At 38.7% G+C, this 21,439-nt stretch overlaps 3 protein-coding genes across 3 annotated transcripts; 2 read left to right on the plus strand and 1 right to left on the minus strand.

The window, feature by feature from the left end:
* Positions 1-91: 91 nt before the first annotated feature.
* On the plus strand, positions 92-4,040 carry eci1 (enoyl-CoA delta isomerase 1). The gene is made up of 7 exons (XM_058654673.1): positions 92-213; positions 1,067-1,192; positions 1,304-1,431; positions 1,528-1,674; positions 2,092-2,213; positions 2,293-2,471; positions 2,851-4,040. Exons 1-7 carry the CDS (start codon positions 171-173, stop codon positions 3,015-3,017), a joined length of 912 nt encoding a protein of 303 aa, XP_058510656.1. The 5' UTR covers positions 92-170; the 3' UTR covers positions 3,018-4,040.
* Positions 4,041-4,083: 43 nt separating this feature from the next.
* On the minus strand, positions 4,084-9,724 carry dnase1 (deoxyribonuclease I). The gene is made up of 9 exons (XM_058654674.1): positions 9,656-9,724; positions 8,240-8,378; positions 8,062-8,150; positions 7,885-7,971; positions 6,894-7,009; positions 6,120-6,232; positions 5,850-6,004; positions 5,668-5,761; positions 4,084-4,173 (listed from the first exon to the last, which is right to left on the minus strand). Exons 2-9 carry the CDS (start codon positions 8,375-8,377, stop codon positions 4,126-4,128), a joined length of 840 nt encoding a protein of 279 aa, XP_058510657.1. The 5' UTR covers position 8,378; positions 9,656-9,724; the 3' UTR covers positions 4,084-4,125.
* Positions 9,725-12,086: 2,362 nt separating this feature from the next.
* nat15 (N-acetyltransferase 15 (GCN5-related, putative)) lies at positions 12,087-20,303 on the plus strand. The gene is made up of 7 exons (XM_058654366.1): positions 12,087-12,310; positions 13,308-13,423; positions 13,643-13,772; positions 14,258-14,354; positions 15,647-15,881; positions 16,698-16,863; positions 17,501-20,303. The coding sequence occupies exons 2-6, from the start codon at positions 13,314-13,316 to the stop codon at positions 16,852-16,854; spliced, it is 729 nt and encodes a 242-aa protein (XP_058510349.1). The 5' UTR covers positions 12,087-12,310; positions 13,308-13,313; the 3' UTR covers positions 16,855-16,863; positions 17,501-20,303.
* Positions 20,304-21,439: the final 1,136 nt, after the last annotated feature.

The raw sequence follows: 21,439 nt of genomic DNA on the forward strand, positions 1-21,439 counted from the left end.
ACTGTACTACTGTTGCCAACCGCCACAAAACAAACTCAAAACAGAAAACTAAGAAGAAAACTAACCAACAGTAGGGGGCAGTAATACGCCGTTATTGCGTCCAGCCTCAGCCCGAAAGCCCCACGAAGAAGAGCTCGCAGACGCGGTCGGAAGCTAAACAGCTGTTCAAGATGTCCCTGAGAGCTGCGCTGAGAAACAAACACGCGGTGACAGGTACGTCTCGTACGTGTAGGAGCGTCCGCACAGGAAGATAAAGTCGTGCGCACAGATTTTCTGTGTGTTTGAGAAGTGACTGTGCCAGCTCAGTGTGACGTCACAGCTGCGGAGCTAGCAGTGCTAACGGTGCTAGCTGAGCTCTGCACTAACTGGACCAAAGGTCGCCTGGAAAACACTGCAGGGTCCTTAAGTGACCGTGTACGGTCATAGCTGACATGATATGTGGAGTAAACACCTAATATTTAGACATTTTGCTGTATTGTCTTGCACTAGTTATTGTTTTTATTAGGTTTTTTTAAACTTTATGAAGACTTCATAATGTTTGCATAAGTATAATGCTAATCTCTATGCATGTGTTAAATAACTTAGTTTTAAAAAAAAAGTTTAAGCCTCAAAATGTTTTGCCCACAAAGAAAGAATTTCTGTCTTTGTGGTTTATTTTTAATAGAAACCAGTAAGAGCTGAAACAATTACTCAATTATTCATCAATTTCTAAATTAACTAACCCTAGAAACCAGAAAATATTCCCATTTAAGATGCTGATCCCTAAAGTAGCCCATTAAATAATACATTGATTATTAAATAAGCAATTACTAACGGATTCATTGTTGCAGCTTCAATCTATTCTGGTAAGTAAAATTTGTTAAATGTCGCTGGAGATACTGAACACTTCCTCATCATTGTTTTAGTTAATTTTAGGGATTGTTTTCTGATTATGACAGCATTTATCACTGAATGCTGAATGATCAGAGAGATTTCTTTTTAAAGTGGATGCTTGCAGATTTCTTCACAGACACTGACTGTGTGTGTGTTTGTGTGTGTGTGTGTGTGTGTGTGTGTGTGTGTGCAGGTCTATTCTCTCAGTTGTCCTCCTGCAGCAGTCATGTCAGAGTGCGTGGCTCTCCTGTCCTCGTCACTCAGCAGAGGAAAAGCTCCACCACACCCAGGATCAAAGTGGAGTTTAACCAAAGCACTGGTAAAGCTAATCCTACACACACATGTATATATTGAATGATATTCGCACTATCCTGGACCATGCATCACACACTGTGTCACAGCATTCCCTGCTTTCTAATTTCTAATACAGGTGTGGCGATAATGCACATGCAGAGTCCTCCTGTCAACAGCCTGAGTTTAGATTTCCTCACTGAATTCTGTATCGGCGTGGAGAAGCTGGAGATGGACAAGAGTTGCCGAGGCCTCATCATCACCTCGGTACAGTGATATCACCTTGAGTGTGGCAGCAGAGCCTCTTCCAAGGGGTTGTAGGGAAAATACCAATTGAAGTGTGAATGTGTGGCCTTATTTCAGAGCCAGCCTAAGGTGTTCTCCGCTGGGCTGGACATCATGGAGATGTATGGGAAAAGTCCAGAGCGCTGTGGAGAGTTCTGGAGAGCTGTTCAGGAGATGTGGCTGAAACTCTATGGCTCCAACATGGCCATTATAGCTGCAGTCAATGTAAGTGTAAAACAAAACCTCTCGTCCTGTGTCACATACAGTAGTGTTGGGCAGGTGACTGATGGCTGACAGACGTCACGATGCCACATCCCCCAACACAACTTTAATTATCTTTGCTATCTTGTCAGTTTTTCATCGTCTCAATATCCTAATGCACGTTAGTGTAACTGGCAAATGGATTTTCTTAAAAACATCGCGTTGTCAATACACCATACTATTATGTTTTCATTTGAAAGCACTGCTTTCAGCAGTCATCTGCATCTCCCTCCTTACTAATACGTTTAAAAACGTATTTCACATGACCATTAAGATGCAAGGTGCAACCCAGGAGTATTAAAACAAAAATAAACTTTGCAGTATGTATGCATTTTTAAACAAAAACCCAGCTTATAGCTTTCTTTGTCACTCCCTTCACAGGGTTCCAGCCCAGCAGGAGGCTGTCTCATCGCCATGACAGCTGACTACAGAATTATGGCAGACAACCCTCGTTTCAGCATTGGCCTTAATGAGACTCAGCTCGGCATTGTAGCTCCTTTTTGGTAAGGAATCACGTGACATGTCCAATTATTGTGGCAGTGATGCTGGTCAAGAGTTGATCGTGACTGCTGCTGCCTGCAGGTTTAAGGACACTATGGTAAATACAGTGGGCCATCGGTGCTCAGAGATGGCACTGCAGATTGGACTACTTTACAACCCTTCAGAGGCCCTCAGGATAGGACTGGTGGACCAGCTGGTACCTGAAGACCAAGTTCTCTCCACAGCCACACAGACTATGACCAAGTGGTTAGCCATTCCAGGTATGTTACACTTTATACAGTACTACAAAACCAGGAAGTGTACGTCATAACATACCAGAGCACATTAAATATTGGTCTCATTACATCATTGTAAAGGACAGTCCAGCCATCACTCTTATAATGGTCATATGTCTTATTAACTACAGCGTTTTTACATAACAACATGGAAAAAGTCTGATGCGATGTGTACCTGCAGTGTCTATAAAAATGTATGATTTGAATGCATATTGAGCCATAACTCAGATTTTGCTGTAAATTCCCCGTGAGAAGGACTTGGTCCTTTTGTAGAATTTGAAGCATCTCACACAGACTCTCGTGGATCTTTCCTTGATTTCGAGAAACGCAGAGTGAGTTAACAGCCGATGTGTTCACTCCACAGACCACGCCAGACAACTCACCAAGACCATGATGAGGAAACCGACTATCGACAAGCTGACGTCCAGCAGAGAGACTGACATCCGTCACTTTGTCAGCTTCATCACCAAAGACTCCATTCAGAAGTCGCTGGCCATGTATCTGGAGATGCTGAAGAAGAGAAAAGGCTAGAAGAGAGAGGGCAGCATATACAGTACAGCCTCACATGCACACGGTAGACTGTCGCTAGGGAGACTTAACCACCTCTGCCTTTAGTTCATCAGTTCATCTTCATAACAAAGGAGCATGTGTCCCACACACATTTACCTTACCTGGTGAAGTTAAGACATTCACAGAATAGATTAGTGCTAATGATAGTATTCTACTGTCTAAATGAAGTAGCTATGTTAAAAAATGAACCTAAGAAATCCCCCCAGTTTAATTTCATACTCCAGTAACTACGAAGACGGTAAATCATTTTGTAAATTGAGTGTGTAGCAGTTATGTATCTTTATCTCTTTACCGTTGGTGCTGTCAGACTGTGTGTTTACCTTTAATGACAGTAAATGGTTTTCAACTTTTCACTGTTCTGTGTATGTATTTCACTGCAGCACAACAGTTACAGCACTACAACACAATAAGGTGTTTTTTTGGAGTGGGAGTGTACTAGGTTCTTCTTAAGCATATGTTAAACAGCCTTCATTTGAATAAAGTAACACAGATTTAACATTCAAGGCAGGCAGTAATAGACCAGCAAGTGTCCTGCAAGCTAAAAATGCAGGTTTCTTCATAGACTTTGGTTTACGAAGTGACTCAAAGTCCAGTTTCCTGTCAGAAAAAGCTTAACATCTGAACTATATCTTAAGAATAATTCAAGTGAAGAAAATCCAATCTTCTTCAGTCTGTGGCTGCTTCTCGTGTCGTAGATGCTGAATTTGTGTAAGCAGCTCGTACCAGCCGACTCCAGAGTGTCACATTTAAGCTGTGCGTTAATAGTCATTGTTTGGGGAGAGTCTTTAAACAATTATTCTTTGTGTGTCTTCACTGTTTAAAGTGCCTGACTTTTCTGTACCTTTTTAAAAATCCTTGTCAAAAAGCCTTTGGCATCTCTACACTTGTTGTCTACGTTCACTTTTTTCAGCCCGTCTGCTTGTCGTGAATACATTAATCTGGTTGATGGGTTCAATGCTGTGATTAAAAACTTCTGTCAGATCATTTCCTTCACGTTATTTTAATCACACTTTTTGTCCAAAAAGCAAGATTTGTTTGTTTTGTAGTTAGTCGGACCGCAGCAGTCCTGTCAAAGCAGCCTCACCTCCACGGGGAAATGGTCACTGACAGCCAGTGCCTGAGTGAGCGAGAGAAAACGTGTGTCAAACAATTTGTTGTTCTAGTTTTAACACAATTAAACAGTTACTTATGTAGCAAGACATTCAACAGGCAAAGTGCACAGATAAAAAGTACACTCAAAAGTCATACCATCTTACCAGAACATGACTTTGGTAGAAGTTCAAGTCGCTTTTTATGATGTCTTAAAGTATATGACATTTACTGCACTAAAATGTGCATAGTTTTCGTCCTTGTAAATTAATTTCATATAAAATCTTTTTGGATTCATATGAAGTGTATTTATTCGTTCTCTGCCAGCAATTTTGAAAGGTTCTATTTGAGACAATACTTTTACATACTACCTTTTCAAATCTTGCACCTACAAGTAATCCGTAATGCAAAAAACTAAACACTAAAACAAAGCAAACTTGCTCTAAAAACAAATGAAAATGTAACTCATTTTAAAAACAAAAAGTCAAAACAAAATAAAAACTAATGACAAATCCCAAACTTTTCTAACCTTGCATTATCACTTATTTTTATTATACCATGTGTTTTAATTGCAATATTTTTGAATATGTTTTTTAGAAAGAAAAAAATGCCTCCCATAAAGTTATAATATTCTACTGATATTCTTTTTATAATCATGAATTAAAAATAAAACATTTTGGTTTTACTAACAATCTACTGCTGACCCTCAAACTACCGGATTAACCATTTTTAAACCAGCAGGTTCAAAGTTTTTGTCTAATTAATCAGAGATTATAAAAGTTTCCGTTCTGAAAACTGATCTGGTTAAAAAAAGGTTTGAGGAAACACTGTATCTCAAACTGTCAACAACAGTCAACAGTGGATCTTAACTCGGCTGAGGGCGCCCTCTGCTGGCAGAGGAGAAGATTACGCCTCATATTCCCCCATTTTCTAATTGTTATGAGGGTTTTTTTGATTTATGGCTAAAAGTCCACAAAGTGATGTGAGCCTCACATTATAGAATAACATGTGTGACAATAGTTCACAGAATTTCAAAATAAAAATGTTTGTAAATAAAAAATAAAAGTCTGTTGTGGGGAAACTTTTGAGTTTGATAATCGCTATAAAAGTTATTCCCGAAATCGTGAAGAAACTGAAATGTTTTGTATTTTCTGCCACCACCAGGAGGCGCTGTTTTCAGTATTTTAAATTGATTATGCACTTACACAAACAAACATTAGGGCAGAATATTCCATTTTGGCGATAAAAAAACAACCCTCCTAATTAGACCTTTAAATGAACACTTCAGAATAAAAGTACAAAGTTAGTGATCGCAGCTGTATTAATGCTAAGCTAAGAGGCTTCTTACAGCAGCTTCATATTTACAGTATATGAAGCTGCGGCAATACAAAGCTATACTTTTTATAGTAAATGTGTTTGCCAGATATGAATTGGTATATTCCCAAAATATTTTAGCACTATTCATTGTTGTCAAGATGATTAAAATTGGAGTTTTTTCGTGGTTACATTTTTTTAATTTTACCAGATTGTAGCTGAGATTCAGGTCCATCATGTAGTCGTATATGTCAGCACTGCTTGGTTCTACTCCCCTCATCATGTCACTGGTGGCCACAATCCTGCACAAACGCACAATTAAAGGTGTGTGAAGATTGGGTCTGTTGTGTGTGTGTGTGTGTGTGTGTGTGTGTGTGTGTGTGCACATACCTGTCATAAGGACAGTTGGTGTGTGACACTGTGGTGTCAGCCTCATTGGTGATCAGCCAGTGGAAACTCTTGTCAGTGAAAAGACGAATCTTCTGCCAGTCGGAGCCTGATACATAATTGCACCCTGTGTTGAAGTCACCCAGCAGAATGATGTCCTACGGGGGGGATGGGGGTGAATGGGGGCGGGGGGACAGAGGGGATTCACATTCATTTGCCAAACAAATGTCCACTAAATCACTGATTGTGTGTCGACTTGAACAGAACATTCACATTTGTGTTCCAGCGAGAGCGGACGTCGTCCACCACGTCATAGAGAGCATCCGTTTCCTCCAGTGCAAAGTCTGGGGAGGTGTGCTGAGGGATCAGGGCAAAGTTCCTCACAGCTGCAGATCAGGGAGGAGAGAGAGGAGAGAGGAGAGAGGAGAGAGGGATGTTAGAAGGAGCAACATAGAGGAGTGGATTTGGCAGGTTTCAGAGATTGGGTTTATTCCATTAGATATGATGGAGTGCACTGTGGGCCAGGCTGTACCCATGGACTGTGCATTTTGTGAGGAACTGATCCTATTTATCCCTTGATTTATAACACCAGTTAACATTTTCTGAATCATTAGGTTCAGCTGTTTTACAATAGAATACAAAGTTGTAAGTTATGTTCCCATTTAAAGAGAGAACAGATGATAAACGGCAGCACATGAGTGGACACCAGTGTGATTGTTTGACGTCTCTGGAGTTTCAGAAACTGACAAAATTTGTTTTGCAACTGGAAAACGATGTCCATCTTTACAGTCAGTAAATGGGTTCTGTGGGTGAACACTGTCAGCAGGGACTCAGCTTTGTTTTGAACTATTTCTTCTTCACAAACATCACAACTCTTGTTGCTATGCATTGTTTTTGGCCTCAATGTATAATGTGATGAACTGCTTTGACTAGTTCACTGCTTCTCAGTGCACACAGTATAAGGACAATAACTGAGCGACCATTGTGGAAAAACTCTGTGCGTGTCACTTGTTACCAGTGTGATTGACAGCTTGTGTTGTTTGTTACCAGTGTGATTGGAGGAGAACATGACGACAAAAGGCTCTCTGATGAAGGTGTCCGTGCCACAGGGTTCACAGCCGTCGTCATAGGTGTAGCTGTTAGTCACAGACACTGTGTCCTCTCTGGAAAATAAAGATATTTATCACTTTTGTTTTTCTGTGCACAAAAAATAAACATCTTTAGTTTGAGCAAATAATGTCAAAAAAATCAAAAGACATCGCTACTGATAATTGAGTAGATTTTTTGTGTAAACTCATATGTTTTTTTGGAAATACTGTATGCTACATTTTAAATCCAATCTGTGTAAAAAAAATGTTGACCTGAATTAAAAAATAAATAAATGATGAGGACAGGTGAAAGATGAGGACAGGTGAAGGATGAGGACAGGTAAATGATGAGGACAGGTGAATAATGAGGACAGGTGAATGATGAGGACAGGTAAATGATGAGGACAGGTGAATGATGAGGACAGGTAAATGATGAGGACAGGTGAATGATGAGGACAGGTTAATGATGAGGACAGGTAAATGATGAGGACAGGTAAATGATGAGGACAGGCAAATGTTGAGTCGTTAATGAAGGTCCCTGGTTGAGTGAGAAAGTTAAAGCATTTGTGACCTTTGACCCATTTTGACTGACACATTATGTGTTTCATATTTTATTTTGTCAGCACTTTCATTTGTAAAGGTTAATTAACGCAATTAATGTGATATTTGTGTTCCCTTGTCCTTTTTGCACGACACAAGAAAGAACTCCAACCTTGTTAAAAAAGTAACTAAGTTACTTTTACTCTGACAAGCTACTTTTTTACTTTAACTTGAGTACATTTTAGACCAGTACTTTTACTTGTAAATACAATTTTTATCAAAAATAATGGTACTTTTACTGGAGTAGAATATTTCAGTACTCTGCCGCATGACTATTTCTAAGTATAGGCTCCTCTATAATGCCAGTTGTCACAGTATCACACGCACATCATGCTTTTGCTTCTGTTTACCTGTAGAGGAACAGATAACGCTCTTTATAGGAGCTGCGGCCCAGAGGCTCACTCACGATGTGGCTGTACCTGACCCGAGGAGAACCTCTGGGAAACACAGAAGAAAAAAAAAAGCATCATATCATGATGTGTATTTACATGTGTGCACTAATATATATCATGTACATGTATGCTAACTTGTTGACATGCTCCATGAGTTTTTTGGTCGCTGACAGATCGTTGTCTCTGACCTCCTGGATCAAGATGATGTCATAGCGATGGACAATCTGTGAAACATGGAATGATTATGAGTATGATGAGATACAGTGACCATAGAAAGAACAGGGGATGTTATTTAAAAAGGTTTTTTGTCGACCGTGCTGATGAGGTTCATGAGAGTGCTGTTGGACGCTTTCTTGTCTCCATATGACTTGATGTTGAAGGCTCCCAGCAGCAGAGAGGTGGACACATGCAGCAGCGTCACAAAGAGACCCAAACTGCACAGTAAACGCATCCTGAGAGGACACACACATCACACATGTAGCCAGTGTTGTAATATTACAGAGTACTAATACTTTGTTACTGTACTTAAGTACAACATTCACATATCTGTACTTTACTTTGTTATTTATATTTATTGTAACTTTTACTTTTACTCCACTACATTTCCTCTAACTGTCTTTGTAACTCGTTACTACCAAATAAAATCAGAAGAAGAAGAGTTGGTATTTATTTATGGTTTTTATGTAGAGCTTTTCTAGTCTTGATGAGCTGCTTTACTCTACAGTTCATCCATTCATCCATTCATTCATCCATGCACACCTCTTTCATATTCATTCACACACTGCACCATGGGTTTAAGTGTCTTGCTCAAGGACACATAGACTAGCAGAGTCAGGAATTTAACCCACAACCTTCCAGTTGAAAGACAACTCACCCTACAACTGAGTTACCTATAGCTTTAAATACTTTTACTTATACTTCTAAAAGTACATTTTGTATCAGTAAAAGTACTAAAAGTACAATAAATGTCAAATACTTTAAGACTTTTACTTGAGCAAGGTTATAAAAAGTGACTTCAACTTCTACCAAAGTAATTTTTTGGTAACGTACTATTCTTTACGCTGGACTGTATGTAGCACAAAAAAAAAAACATTACAACAATTTAACAACGTTTCTACTTGATTTACAGAAATACTCACTTCATATTTATACGTATAATTGAGCAATATACTCAGATTGTTAGTGATTAAACCAGTGTTTTAGTTTAATTAAACATTGTACATAACCAAGCAATAACCAAGCAAAGATGGAAGAAGAAACATCGAAAGCTATTTAATCTAATCAATTTGACCAATTTCAAGCTTAATCTCATCACTTTTATAGACAATAAAAACAGTATATGTTCCCTACCGCGGGTTGCCGGTGCCAATCCCAGCTGACATAGATGGCAAAAGGCGGCATCCCTTGCACACTTTACACTTATGGAGTGAATTGTCCAATTAACCTCTAACTAATAAACCCTTGCACACACACAGGGAGAACATGCACACAGAAAGGCCTGGACACAAACCAGCAACCTTCTTTTTGTGAGGCAACAGTGGAAGCCACGTGCACCACTGTGTGGCCCATGTCACATGTCTAATGTTTAACTATTGTTTTGACTCAGTGAACTCTTATCGTATCAGCGTATTTCAGTTCAAAAGACGTCCTCTTAGAATATCTCAAATGTATAAGTTGCAAAATCTAGAAATGAAAGAAGTGAGAGTAAGAGTCAGAGGTGCATAGCTACCTGTGTCTGTGAGTCTGTATGAAAGAGGAGCAGGTCTGTTGTGAGCGGAGCACAGAGGCTCACTTTGTATGAATCCTGAGTTACTGAGAAGCATCCTGCGAGGTTTTTATTTACCTGTGAGTGCATGTGACACGGGGGAGGAGTGAAGAGGGGAGGTGTGACATGGATGCAGCGCGAGGTTTTTCAGGTATCAGCATGACAGCCGTGTTGACCTCGTTGACCTTGTCGGATTTGTAGACTCATCTTTGCTACTTTGTTAGGTACACCTGCTGAAACAGACATAACACGTATGACAAAGTAACATATTTAATCAGTTATATTATACACTGGTGTTTTGATCAAATATTACATTTAACCTGTATTTTATTCTTCATTTCTTCATGTGATGTTACATTTGTAGTGTATTTAGATATGTATCACATTTCTTACAAGTATAATAGAAATAAAATATTTTTATTATTGTAAGTTTGTCGTTGTACAATACTGGCTTTAAACATTTTAAATAATAATAATGATAGTTGTGTAGATTAGGAACATGCAGTATAGGCTAACATTTCCCTTGCAGTCACAATATGACTAATTAAAGAGGACTTGAGTGTGTAAATGATCAATAGAAGCTATTTTTAACACAGCGGCAGTGAGAAGCGTGACAGGTGGCAGAAATAGTTGATAAAGAGAGCAGCAGAGTTGGGTTAAGGTCATGTGTTGGAACAGTGCAGCTCTTTCTGTGCTGGTTTCTGTGCCATATCGCTGTCTCATCACACAAATCAACACTGACACTTGTGTTTTCTGACTGACTGAAGGAGAAAACCAGAATGTTCACAGTAACAGATGTTTCCACAAAATTGAAATGTCCTTTTTTTGAAAATAAAAAAGATATATTCAATATTTTAACGTTTTATAATCATATACATCTACATATGTAGCAAAATAGCAATAGTTACTATATTTAATAAAAAACAACAACAACAAATGAGTGAAACAGTTTTCTTAATCAAATTGATTATAAAACTGATTGTTGTATCCAAGGCAAGAAATAAGCAGTCTTGTATGAAGTACCTTAAAGAGATACTTGAGTAAATGTACAAGTATGTCAACAGAAAATGTCTTTGGTAGAAGTCACTTTTTTTTAATAATATTACTTAAGTAAAAGTCTTAAAGAGGTTATGATTGAGACATGATGGCTCAGTGGTAGTGTGGGTTGTCATTTAACTGGAAGGTTGTGGGTTCAATTCCAATTCTTCTTCTTCTGATTTTATTTGGTAGTAACAAGTAACAAAGATAGTTGGAGGAAATTTAGTGGGGTAAAAGTTGCTAGAAGTATAAATAACAAAGTAAAGTACAGATATATGCATTTGTACTTAAGTAAAGTAACAAAGTATTCCTACTTTTACATTACAACACTGGAAATAAGTGTGTTTGTTGTTTTTATGTACTGATGATAGAATGATCTCAAACATATAAATATAGATAGATAGATAGATAGATAGATAGATAGATAGATAGATAGATAGATAGATAGATAGATAGATAGATAGATAGATAGATAGATAGATAGATAGATAGATAGATAGATAGATAGATAGATGTTGTGGAGGGGCTGCTCCACCACATTCCAGAGAGGGACCTGCCCTCCTGCCTAGAAAGAGAATTGGCCTTTTTCACCAAACAAAACACAAATATGTATGGGTCTGTGTGTGTGTGTGTGTGTCTGTGCTTGTGTGTGTGCGTGTGCGTGTGGACACTGAGCCATTGTTAAGCGTGTTATCAGTGCTGTCTGTGACACTTAGTTAATCAGTTAATCTGCTGTGTAAGTCAGCTAGAAACCATTCTCCAGGTTTTTCAGATAAGACAAGATGGAAGCGTTCATGAGTAACAGGGTGGAAAAAAATGAAACAAAATATATGACACTTTATATATACATAGAAAATATGTATAATCGTTTACAGTCTGTAGGGTATTACACAATCTGAGTAGCAATATTGCACATTAGACATTAGAATGTGATGATTCAGTGGTGGAAGTTCTCTGAAAATGTCTCTGTGCTCATAGCTCAGTTTTAAATGTGTGCATAAAAACTGCATTTTCAAATAGTGCTGCTTCAATGTGTAAAATGCCTTTGAAGATCTTCAGTGTCTGTGAACTTTCATCTGATCATAAACTGTATAAACTTTTAAATTAGACACATATTACTGATGTAAAGCTTGAATTTAGTTTTTAGTTTTGTTTGTTGTTATTAACTGATTTCTCTGTCCAGAATCGTTTGTTCCATCGTTGGTCCCTAATTCACACTCCAGTCCAACAGGTGGCGGTAATACGTCTTTAACCTGAATGCCTAACGCCAATGAACCCAGACAGAAGACGCATTTGGCCACCAGGTGGCGCTAAACCAAAGTGATGTCTGCCACCACGCCACTAAGGAGTAGAAGAAAAGCGTCTGTGTTTGTAGCATCGACCAGGAAGAAAATATCCAGCTGTTATGAAAGCGGAAGGAGCTACGACTAAACCTGACAGTAGAACCGAAATGAAACGGCGCTGAGAGTCGGGAATAAGCCGGTGTTTTATCATGCTGTATCCGGAGGAGTGACTGCACCCACCAAGAAGCAGGGAGCTTTATCCCCCTCCACTTTAATCCACTCCGAGTGTTGAAACAAGGTGCGTTAGCTTAGCAACCTAGCCGTTAGCTAGAGCTAGCGCAGACAAACGTTGCTGTAAAGCCGCTGTTGCTGGTCACTGTGTGAGCGCCTGTTGTGCCGTGACTGTGTTGTGTTAGCGTCGTTCTGTGGGTTTTATCTACGTGCTCTAAGCTGCTGGAGGACAGAGGCGCTGCTGCTGATACTCAGTGTTCGACAATAACAGCAGCTACTGTAGAGACAAACACACACGTCTGCCACAGTCTAACACGCATGCTGTCAATAAAATGTCATGTTTTTGTATGGTTGAAAGTCGCTTTATATACCGAAGTAATACACGAGAAGGTCGGTTGTTTTGCTAGCTGGCTTGCTCTTAAAGGGGTAGTTCGGCGGTTTTGTGTAACCAGCCTATGTCATAGATGCTTGCTCTCATTTACTGATCTTGGAACCCATCTAATACAGAGGTTCTACATCATTTAAACTACCAAACAGTTAACTACATTTGTGCTGATGCATTAGCCATAACAGCTGTTTTGAAGTAAACACAATTGTCCAACAAGTATTCTGCTTAAGAAGAAATAAACATCCCTCAAACTCACATTCTGTATGTGCATCATGAGTCACTTATGTGATATTTGGGAGATTCATATTGGATTTTAGGTATTTCTTTTTCAACAATTGATTCAGTAATTTTGACCAATTATTGAACCAATACTGAGGATTATTTTGGCTCATTCCTAGCAGGGACACAAGAAGAAAAAATCAGATCTTAGCCACTAAACAATCTACATCTGCGTTAGTCTATAGTACCATAAGAATGTGTTTTTGGTTTTATCTCACCGTTTGGCGGCTTTTACCAACTGGAAACTGACGTTTGTGTCTGTTTGCTTTTATTCATGTATCAATGTACAGCTTTTATTAACATGTTAAGTCTTTAAATTCAAATTCAAGTTTTTATTATCAAGCAATATGAAAATGCAAGACGTGTTGACTCACTGAAACCTGTTGTGTTGTTACAGGTGTGAATGAGTGACGTGGTGCCTCCCACAGCTCTCAGTGAAGTCCAACTCCGCTTCCTCTGCCACGATGACATAGAGAAAGTCAAATTGCTCTGTGGTGATTGGTTCCCAATCGAGTAAGAATTGTACTCAGTGTGTCAGTGAAAGAAAGTACCGATGTCTGAACTGGAGGTTTTTCTATGGCTGATTTTTAGTACAAATAATGAATAAACTATTAAAACTAAACTTTGTTAAATAATATTTCTTAAAAAATAAAGTTAGAATTTTAACAATGAACATGTCTTACAAGTGTTTGACCATAAATGAGTGCTTATCTGTCTGACTTTTACCCCTAGGTACCCAGACTCATGGTACCAGGACATCACCTCCAACAAGAAGTTCTTCTCCCTCGCTGCTACCTTCAGAGGAGGCATCGTGGGAATGATTGTGGCTGAGATCAAAGGCCGGACCAAAGTGCACAAAGAGGTTTGATGATCTTCTTTGTAACACCTTAACTGTACACACTGAATCCTGTAGAGATGGTGTCACTCAGTGTCGCGTTAGTGCCGTTTCCACACTCTCACTCAGCTGCAAATGTCTTAAGTAGAACACTGCCACAGCAGAGTCTGTTTTTAGTCTTCTAATTAGACAAACCAGATGCCCTTGGACTAACTGAACTATTATCAAATACTGTAATTGGATGTGTTCTCCTGGACCTGTATCAGAAATCTGCTCCACTCAAGGCGATAGTTTTTTATAAGCGGTTGAGTCAGTTGAAGGAGTGCCTGGTGACAAAACTTAATTTCCCTACGGAATAGTATTTACATTCTGGAATCTGCCTCCCCAATGGCTAATTTGCTTAAAGATGATGACAGAGTAATAGGCCAGTCCATGAAGTATTATGAAAAGCATGTACAGAAACATCATTGACTCTCTGTCTTTTGTCTGTGTGTGTCTCTTGTGTTTGTTAGGATGGAGACATCCTGGCCTCCAGTTTCCCTGTGGACACACAGGTAGCCTACATCCTCAGCCTGGGAGTGGTCAAGGAGTTCAGGAAACATGGCATAGGTACAGCTCTCACCACATAGTATATAATGATTTAAAAACAAACAAGATTTGACCGATTCACTGATGTCATCTGCAACCATGCACCTACTGTATTGGATGGTACCAGCTGTCAATCACACTGGTGTCCAAACATGTGCCGTGCCTTATCATCTATTTTCTTCTAAATTGGAACATCATTTACAAAATGTATCTCATGTTGTATTGAAGAAGACCTGAAACTAGCGATTGACACGATTAACTCTATAGGAAAATATTTACTGATTCTATAAATCAAATGAGAAATAGAAACTCATTTTCCCGTAGACTTCCATCCAAACCATGCAAGTTATTTTTCTGGTGGTTAACTGCTACTTCCATCCTACGTCTTGGGCTTCACTTTCACACAGACACATAAACTACCATGTTCAGTGACAAGGGACAGGGACCCGATTGTTTCTTATAGTTTGTCCTGTTGATTTGACACGTTCAACAGCTCAATCAATAAAGCTTTAGCAGTTCAGTAGAACAGTCAATAGGAGCTCCTTCTCTCTCTGTCCTGCTCTGTGATTGTTCAAAGTCACACATTGTGCTGAAAGGTTATTGTGGAACTATTGATCAGTATACCCACCCAAATTCCTACCTGCTTAACCTTGATTACTATGCCTTGATTGGTGCAGTTTGTAAAATCCAAAGTTTTTCTTGGTGTCATATAATATTATTTATATTCTGTATTCTTATGACTTTCAGATTCTATATTATTAAAAAAAAATCATAATTTTATTGTTAAACTTTGTGAATATATTTATGTCTTCACATTTCCACTCCCATCTCATCTTCTAATAGTTGATTTAATGGAGCTGGAGTATGGAGTAGATGGTGTATTACTGTAGACTACTTAAGACTGAACTTGATAAGTAATGCTTGCTTTCAGGACATGTGTAAATCATTAAAGTTGTCATATCAGGTAAATATGACCTGGGTATTTATGTGAGAAGTCAAACAACAGTGTCTTTTGACTCCTTTCAAAGTGTTTGTACCATTCAATAAACTCTGTGTATTGATTTCTCTTGTTAGAACCGTCATGAATATTTAATATCATGAAATAGAAGCTTGCTGCTTCTCCAGAACCATAAACACACAGTTTGATTTTCTAGCTGCTGAGAAACCTCACTCCCTCTTTCCTTGTGTATCCTGTTTGTTCTGGCCCTTCCCCCATTCGTCACCCATAGCATTATATTTGTGCAAAGAGATGAGGAAAGCTCGGCACCCACGACCAAGCACACTAATCTCTCTCTCTCTTTCCATCCATTTAGGCTCCCTACTGCTGGACAGTTTGAAGGAGCACATCTCAACGACAGCCCAGGATCATTGTAAAGCAATCTATCTGCACGTCCTCACCACCAACACCTCTGCCATCAATTTCTATGAGAACAGGGACTTCCGGCAGCACCACTACCTGCCCTACTACTACTCCATACGAGGAGTCCTCAAAGACGGATTCACATATGTGCTCTACATCAATGGAGGGCATCCACCCTGGACTATATTATATCCTTTTGTGGAAACGGGGAGCCAAGTTACGGCACTGTTTCTTTTTCACATATCACTCTTACACCGAGTAGAATCTGTATCGGCGGATCATGGGCAGTGTTATATTGACATAACATAAGCCAAGGGCTACACATTAGGAGTGTTGTTGATGATGCAACATGAATAAATATTGGAATAAGCATAATGCAAACAGCTTCAACTGTCACCAGACAAACTGGACTGTCCTCGAATCTTTAAACTGTCTGACGTCCGTCCTGAAGTGAAGCTCTTCTCTCCCCTTCAGTGTTGACCATACCCTGGTTTTTCTTATTCTTTTTTTAAAAAGTAACTGAGCACCATCTCATCATCACTAAATGGTGACTCTGTTTCTCCTCATTATGGAATGTAGATATTTGCGTAATCCCTTGGTGCAAAAAGAAAAGTGTGCATTGAAATTCACCACCTAATTATCGGCAATTGCATGCCCTGTATTTGCCAGGCCTTAAAATGTAACAAGAAAAAATCAACTAAACATTTACATCTGAGATTAAATCAGACAGCAGGGGGAAAAAAGCTCTGTTAAATGCTACAATTACTACTATTAATTGCTATAAATAAACAGTGGTGGATAGAAACACCCCATCTTAAGGTCACTGACACTTCCCACTTCTTGTGATTACTTCAAAAGCTTTGTTATGCCAGTCAAATGCTTTTAAAGCGAAGATGCAACAGTGGGAACTGTGGTTAGGGTTCGGCTCTGCAGTTTCCTGTTGGACTTGTTCAGAATCGGCTCGATTAACCATGTTTTCATGTTTCCTTAACTGCTCATTTCACTGACTATATCCAGCACATTGGCTCGACCCTGGCCAGCTTGAGCCCCTGCTCCATCCCACAGAGGTTGTACCGACAGGCGCAGTCGCTGCTCCGCTCTCTGCTGCCGTGGTCCAACATCGCCTCCAAGACTGGTATACAGTACAGCAGAACAATGTGACACAACATGGTGGGTGGCAACTTCAGTAATAGGATAAGAGCTGAAACAATTACTTGACTAGTCGATTACTAAATTAATCATCAACGATTTTGATAATCAATGAATCAGTTTGAAGCTTTTTTCAAGATTAAAACAAGATTTCTGATTGTTTCAGCTTCTTGAATGTGAGTATTTTCTTCACATCTTTGCTCCATATAACAAAGAAATGACAAGACATTTGAGAACGTCGTCATTTACCGGTTTGACCAAACACTGATCGACATTTTTTAACGTTTTCTGACATCTTACGGACCAAGCGATTACTCGATTAATCGAGAAAATAATCGATAAATGAAAATAATCGTTAGTTGCAACTCTAATGATCTATTGAAGAAGACCTGAAACTTGAGACTGAGACCATTATCTCCAATGTTTTGTGTTTTTTTAATCATAAATGATGAATAACCACATAACCACACCATAGAGAACAGACTTCTCATTGCAACTAATTCATTTCCATAACCCCTTACTATTCCTGTAAAACTGGACTTAATTTTTCAGTAAAGAAGACTATGTCCATTTTTATACACAGTCTATGCACAAGAGCTCTATATTTTTCCTCCTTTTGGCTTTGTTGATCTAAAGTCTGTTTTTTTTTCTCTTGCAGGAGCGCACTTTCCATTTTCCATCAGTCTTCCCCTGTGCACACCACGATGTATGCACATCTACTCAACTCACACTCTTGATCACGTATGGCTTTCCACAGCCTGTGTAGAACACAGGACATGGGTTCAACCTGTGCTTGACCGCTCACTCACTCGAATATTACTCCAGAGTTCAACACGCGCGTGTGGCAGGTCCGGGGTTCACAGCTGTAGTTGTGCACCGTCCACTAAACAGGGTTTTGTTGCATTGCAACAATATTCAAAGTGCAATGTTGTGTATTTATGCAGACACACTGTGCACACTGGTAAAACCACAGGATTTCTTTTAGTTCACTTATTATACTGTTTTCATATATACTCTACACTATAGTTATACTAGTGATCTGTGTTTGCCCCGACAGACAGAGGTCACTGTTTTGACACAGTGTAACACACACACACACACACACACACACACACACTGGAAACCCTACAGAGACTAAAAGGTTTAAACTTTCTCAGCCTTTTCTCTTCATCCTGTTCACTACTGTCACAGAGACTATGTATACTGTTTGTATATTATATATACTAAGCTAATATATAAATTTCCCTCTATGTTTGTATATTCTATGCTGTCAGTAAACCGAGTTTGAAGGTAGCCCATTCACCCCGCCCCTTACCCCTTTTTTGTTAGTGTAAACTGACTCCAGAGTCAATACCAGATTGTAAAAATAGCTGTTTTCACACATGAATTCTGGAGATTTGGGTCCAGATGGTTCTACATGCGATGAATGCAGTGGGAGGTTGTCGCGGTCCAGGTGAACGAGTGATACCTGGACTCTCCCAGTTGGCTTTCTGTGAATTACTGGTGTGAGAAGTTCTGGAAAATGTCCCGAGCAACATTTGTGGACATTTCATTCTCATGCACCTGCAGACGATGTCCAGAACAAACTTCAGTCCCCGAAAAACAACACAAAATGATCAAATTTCCTGTGTGCAGTACTGGAGCAGGTTTCTGTGAGGGAGTTTTGTAAAAACTCTTAGTTTGTTAATCCTGAAATGAGAGAAATCGTGTGTCGTCGGGAATCTAACCTGAGGCAGAGGAGTAACACGACAACTTTAGCTTTACTGAGTTTCTTCTGTAAACATTACATTTCACTTGCTCTCCTCCCTCTTTCACGACACTGTTTCATATCCTTATTCATTCATTCATTCAATCATATCGGGCACATTTTAGCATTTTAACATCTCGTCTCCAAGCAAATCAAAAAAAAGTTACGGTTGTTTTATCATTATTCCGGACATTGACGTACTTTTGTATTACTTCACAGCCAGTAATGTGTATGTCAGGAGACGACTTTGATTTTAAAATACTATACATTCGTTCTCATTCACACCCATCTTTGGATTTTTATTGCGTAAATCACCCATCACCATTGCCACCGCAAATAAAGACAAAATGATTCACATTTTTATTTGCTCTTATTTATTCCTTACAAATAAAAAAGACATGTTAGTCCTGTTAGAAGAAGTAGAAGACAGATGGTCTGTGGTGAAAGACACAGAAACGTTTATGATGATGTTGATGATAAAGCCATTGCACTGCATTGAAATATGATTAAAATGAAGTTCAGTGGTTTATTTCATCTTCACCTGCTTCAATGTCTGTTAGTGTTTTTTTCTACTAACTAAATTCAATACATTTTAGGTTCAGTACCATTCCATCACTTTTTTACAGATGAAAATACAATACATTAAATCGTGCACCGATTTCCCCCGACTCCTCTTTTCTCTTCTTTGCAGGTGCAAATGTGTTCCTTTTTGTTTTTAAACATACGTTTGTTTTTCATGCTGTTGTATTGGAAGTGTTCGGGGCTGCCTGTTTTATAGTGGTGGTGCATGTGCTTCATGAAATTGCACTGAGTGAGTTGCTTGAACTAAGTCAAATCTGCTGAGAACTGAGTTTTGTCGTTTCAGGGTGAATAAACTCAAGAGTTGAGGATTAGAACTCAGAGTTTGTTCGACTTCCTTTCTGAAACACGGTCTTGGAAACTGTTGTTATGGCATCAGAACAGAAACCTGAACATGTTGTTTTTTTTGCAGTACTGCACAAAAATGGGGTTCCTTTTGATTTAAAATAATATCTGGATAATGTTTCCAAAGGTTGGTTTATGTATAATTCATACAGAAATGATAGATGTTTGAGATTGTACAGTGACTGACTGTAGCTCCATTGTTCTGCTCTTTGGCTACAAGACTGCTGCTAATGCAGAGCAATCTTCTTTTGCCTGTTCACGTCATTAAAATATGGCACAGATTAGATTTTTATGTCGGCCTGTAGAAGGGATGAGATGGGTCTGGGTCTGAACATGGCACATTCTACGTGCCAAATGTCAGATCTGTGTGTGTGTGTTTGTGTCAAAGAATAATGAAGTCATTTTCCTAAGTGATCAAAACAGTTTGGCTTGACTGTGTGATAAATGTGCATTCATTTATTTTTATTTATTTTTTTGGTTAAAGGCAAATGTTCCCGGGTTTGTAGACGCTATGAATAAAATGAGTTGCTGTGACTGCTCCCATCGGTATGATTGTCTTACCTTCATCTGTTACTTTAACTGTGATTATTGTATGACATCGTTCTGAACCTGAGCCTTGTTTTTATTCATGGTGTCGGTTGTTTGTCTTCAGTGATTTAATGCTGTGAAACAGGCAGAGACATAAATTACGTTCCAACCAAACTGTATCCTTACATTGCCCGTCGTTCATCTTGGGAACATTTATGTTAGACCCTTCATGCCAAATAAATAAATACCAATGTCTTTCAAACTCCCTGTGTTGAGGCTTTCTTTAAAACAGCTAATAATTTTCATTTAACAACCGTCTGACTTGACTTTGATTTGGGGGGGGACAAAAAGTGTTAATTTCAACATGCAGCTTGTGACAAGAAAGTTGGGAGATTATAGGATGCCACCTTTGTTACTTACGCCCCTAAAATTTGGAACACACTACCCTCAGATATCAGGGAAGCAGCTTTTTTGGAGCTCAGCCTTTAATGATGCCCCAAAGTGGCAGTGTCATTATATCAGGAAGTGGTTTGTCATGTGATGGGTGTGGGGTTTTATTTTTTCTCTGTTGTTTTCTCTTTTCATTTCTCGCTCCTGTGCGTACAATGCAAAATAAGTGTTTGTTAGTACAAGTCGCACGGCTGCATTTTCAACAACATGGCACTGATCACAGTGTAACAATAGGCTGTATTCACTGTCAGCGTGGCAAAAACAACTTCAAGCATACATCAGTGGACAAAAAGGCCATTCATGATGTCACTCGCTGTCGACTATGAAAAATATAGTGACATCTCCCTCTACTGAGTGACAGGAGGTGCTGCATGTCAAATCTGTTATTTAGATTCAAGTTATTCCTCAACATAGACCATTCAAGCTTCACATTTTTTATACACACACACACACACACTGCAATATATATTATTTTCAATATTATAAATCCATAAACGGGTTTAGAATTTCCCCTTTATATACTAATAATTAATTTAAATCTATATTCATTACGTTTCAAGATGTAATCCATACATTTTAATCCTCATTGCAACTGCCAACATGTCATTTTCCAAATTTGCAAGGGAGTTTTTGAAAGATTTGCATTTGTTTTGTACAGTTTTTAAAACATTAAAAATGATCTTTTTTCTTTTTTTTACTACTCTATTACTGTTTATTTGCTCATGTATTTGTATATATTCGTGTTTTATCTTATTCCAACCACCACCATTTGATTTCCCTCAGAATCTCATTTATTTTGCAAATGTTTTACAGTTGTGCTAAGTCAAACATAAAAAAAAAGTTCTTTAAATATCCATACATTTTGCCTCCTCACTTTCTTATTTATTTAGTTAGTTATTCATTTATTCATTTTTATTTCCCGCACCTGTTTTTTTCGCTCTACTTCAA

Source organism: Solea solea, chromosome 16 (assembly GCF_958295425.1).
Source record: "Solea solea chromosome 16, fSolSol10.1, whole genome shotgun sequence".
In the NCBI taxonomy this organism is placed as follows: Eukaryota; Metazoa; Chordata; class Actinopteri; order Pleuronectiformes; family Soleidae; genus Solea; species Solea solea.

Coding starts and splice junctions, on each gene's coding strand:
- eci1 (XM_058654673.1), top strand. CDS start 171: ATGTCCCTGAGAGCTGCGCTGAGAAACAAACACGCGGTGACAG. Junction 1,193..1,303: donor GGAGTTTAACCAAAGCACTG/GTAAAGCTAATC, acceptor TTTCTAATACAG/GTGTGGCGATAATGCACATG. Junction 1,432..1,527: donor GAGGCCTCATCATCACCTCG/GTACAGTGATAT, acceptor GCCTTATTTCAG/AGCCAGCCTAAGGTGTTCTC.
- dnase1 (XM_058654674.1), bottom strand. CDS start 8,377: ATGCGTTTACTGTGCAGTTTGGGTCTCTTTGTGACGCTGCTGCATGTG. Junction 6,005..6,119: donor GCTCTCGCTGGAACACAAAT/GTGAATGTTCTG, acceptor TCCCCCCCGTAG/GACATCATTCTGCTGGGTGA. Junction 5,762..5,849: donor ACCAACTGTCCTTATGACAG/GTATGTGCACAC, acceptor GCGTTTGTGCAG/GATTGTGGCCACCAGTGACA.
- nat15 (XM_058654366.1), top strand. CDS start 13,314: ATGAGTGACGTGGTGCCTCCCACAGCTCTCAGTGAAGTCCAACTCCGC. Junction 13,773..14,257: donor GGACCAAAGTGCACAAAGAG/GTTTGATGATCT, acceptor TGTGTTTGTTAG/GATGGAGACATCCTGGCCTC. Junction 14,355..15,646: donor GTTCAGGAAACATGGCATAG/GTACAGCTCTCA, acceptor CCATCCATTTAG/GCTCCCTACTGCTGGACAGT.